This window comes from Phocoena sinus, chromosome 11, assembly GCF_008692025.1.
Source record: "Phocoena sinus isolate mPhoSin1 chromosome 11, mPhoSin1.pri, whole genome shotgun sequence".
NCBI classification, from domain to species: domain Eukaryota; kingdom Metazoa; phylum Chordata; class Mammalia; order Artiodactyla; family Phocoenidae; genus Phocoena; species Phocoena sinus.
The window spans coordinates 65,650,786-65,653,737 of NC_045773.1; the positions used below are offsets into that span (position 1 = coordinate 65,650,786).

The 2,952-nt window shown below is 54.8% G+C and overlaps 1 protein-coding gene across 1 annotated transcript; it reads left to right on the plus strand.

Moving 5' to 3' along the window:
* The first annotated feature begins 334 nt into the window (after positions 1-334).
* Positions 335-2,394, plus strand: CLPSL2 (colipase like 2). The gene is given in 4 exon segments (XM_032647415.1): positions 335-417; positions 1,033-1,091; positions 1,094-1,130; positions 2,286-2,394. Coding segments are annotated over 4 exon segments (288 nt in total).
* The last annotated feature ends 558 nt before the right edge of the window (positions 2,395-2,952 follow it).

Consider the following 2,952-nt stretch of genomic DNA (forward strand, 5'->3'; position numbering starts at 1 on the left):
AGTTTACAGTTTTAAGTTTTAATTTGCAAGTAATATATACGGATGGCCCTAGGGCCCCTAAAATCGATCATCTGGCCGGGCCACGCCTGAGTCAGGGTCTCATAGGAGCGCCTTTCCTAATTCCATCCTTTTGCCGGGGCCTGGGAGCCTCCTGGGCGCTAGAAAGGGCTTCTGCTGGTTTGGGCCTCCGCTCTGGAGTGGCCTGTGACCATTAACTCCCTCAACCTCCGCCCCCAGCCCAGGGCGGGCGCTGGGGGCGCCGGGTCACGTGGCAGCGGGAAGGTTTATCCCCGCAGCCTCTCGGAGCCCGACGGGACTTCTGCTTCCCAAGCGCATGGCCGCGGCCCTCGCGATACTCGCGGCGATACTGCTCCCCTGCTGGGACGCGTTCCCGCAATTTAAAAAGGGGTCTACAAAGGTGAGCCAAGAGAGCTTTTGGAACCTTCCACTCTAGCAGAGGGCGGTGGTCGAGGTATCATCGTCTAGCCAGAAGGTGCCAGTTGGGTTTTGAGAGAGAAGAGGGGGATGGGGGGAACCACCCCATATTGGCGATTTCTTCTCAGGCTGGAAGCTTGATAGGTTCCCAAAGAACTTCAAAGCCCTGCTTCACCTCCCTGGTGGTTCTGGAGGGGAAAGAAAGTGGCCTTATAACCAGCACCATCCCCTCCCTCCTCCCAACACCCGCTCCTGGACACTCGGTCCTGCCCGCCCAAACCCCACTAAAGTGTGATCTGGGAGTATTTCTCTCCCCCCAACAAAGGTCCACCCTTTGGGACCCACAGAGCTGAGGGAGGCCCTCAGGAGAGGAGAAGCAGAGGGAAAAGCACTAAACTGCCACCCTTCCTCTCCCCCTGCTCCTCTGAGTACTGCTGGAAGGGGTGCCGGGGGGGGGGGGTGGGGGGGTGACCATCTCAGGGCTTCTCTTACTGGACTCCTGGGGCTTTGGCAATGTCAGGGACCCCCCCTGACCCCTGTACACAAACGCTGCCAGAGACTGGTGACTTAGGGCGGGTCCCCACAAACGAACGGGGCTAGGTGTTCCCACCACTCGGAGTGCTACAGCGACTGCTGTCTCATCAACTTGGACCACGGTGTGCCTTCTGTGTCCCTAGGGCCAGAATAACCATGATGTACTTGCCCAAGTGAGACTCGGGTGGGGCAGCCCCTTCTGGTATGTAGGGTGGGGATGGGTTAAAAAAACCCATGTGGCTGCACCTGCTTTTTTTGCCCTTTCCTTGGAGCAGCCTTTCCCCCTTCTCCACCTGGCAAACTCCTAATCGTCCTGCAATAACAACTCCAGCCACCTCCTCTGAGAAGACTTCCCTCCTTGGAGCTCTGACACTCTTGGGACCCAGACCCTCAGCAGAGCATGTATCTCCCTGACTTCCCTGCCTTTGTCTGCCTCCGCCACTGGGCAGAGCTCTGCAAGGGAAGGATTAAGACATATTCAACTTTGAACCCCTACCCACCCAGTTTAGTGCCTGCACACAGTAGTGCTCAACAAATGTTTGTTGCATGAATGAATATCTCTACCCTAACATCACTGCAGCAAAGCGGGTGGGAAAAGACCTCTCAACCCATCCCTACCTCCCTGCCGCTATGACCTAATTTCTTGAGCTGAGCTGCCGTGGCAGGCTCACAGTTTTGGGATTGGACCTGAGTTTAAACCCTGGCTTTTCCAGCCCCTGTCTTTGTGACCTCAGACAGATCACTCCTGCTCTCTGAGCCTTAGTTTCCTCATCTAAAAAATGGGGTTAAAGTACCCACCCCACCACGTTGTTGGGAAGAGTATATGGTCATGGCAGTGACAGTGCTCAGTGGAAGCATGGTTGTTATTAGCTGGTGGAAATGCAGGGAGCAGAATGCATTGTACGTCTTGTTCTTGCTTGCCTTTTCTCCGGCCCTGGGCCCAAATCTTTCTACGGAGGATGGGCTCAGCCTCCATCTCCCTGTCTGGGGAGCTGCCATTGCCCAGGGAGCCAGTCAGGCCGCTCCTGTGGCCTAAGTCTACAGCTGAAGTGGCCGGGAGGATCTTTTCATCATGGGCACTTGATCTACTTTATTTTGTCTATTTCTCAAAATAACAGATGGGGTTACTATTATAATCCCCATTTGACGGATGCAGAAACTAAGACAAAGAAGCCTAAGGTCACAAAGTTATCAGCTGTAAGAGCTGACAGGCTCACGTCTGTCTCACTCCATCCCTTATGATCTTGCTTCTGCTCCCCAAGAGTTTAAAAAACCCCCTTCTCTCCTGCACCTTGGTAACTCTCAACTCTCTTACCTGTTTTCCCGCAGACCAAGGGCGCCATCAACATCATATGCCCCTGCCAAGTAGGCTTAAGTTGCATACACAAGGACCCAGTCTGTACCCGCCGGTGCCATTTGATTTAGAGGATGCAGGCTGGTCACTGCCACCCCTCCCTCCCTCTCCTCCTGGCGGGGGGGCCATCTTGCTCAAAAGACATTAAAGTCACTTCCAGGCTCTGGCTTCTGTCTGCACTTCCTGGGAGAGGGAACTGGATAGGGATTGCTCCAGTCTGGGGGTAGCTGAAAGGGGAGACAGGAGGCATGATAGAGCTTCCCATGGGGTTTGGCCCTGTCTGGAGGCCTGGTGGCCTCAGGGCAGATCTGCGGGAGGGAACTGGGGTGTAGGGGTGAGAAGAGGCTGCATCCAGGAAGGGCCAAGCCTTGGGAAGGAGGGCTATGTGGGAGGGGCACGGTTGAGGAATGTGCCTCGAGAGAGAGTGTGTTGAGGTGCTCATGGATGGGTATGTGGTAGGGGGGACTGAGAGGGGGATCTGAATGCTTTTCAAGGGGAACATGAGGGTGGAGATCATTGAGAGAGTGTTTATGAGAATGCGTGTGAAGCATAAATGCAAAAATGTCCATGCCTGTGGTGGGAAAGTGACCTGGTGCAGTGATCTCTCCACGTTCTCTAATATCATCGGT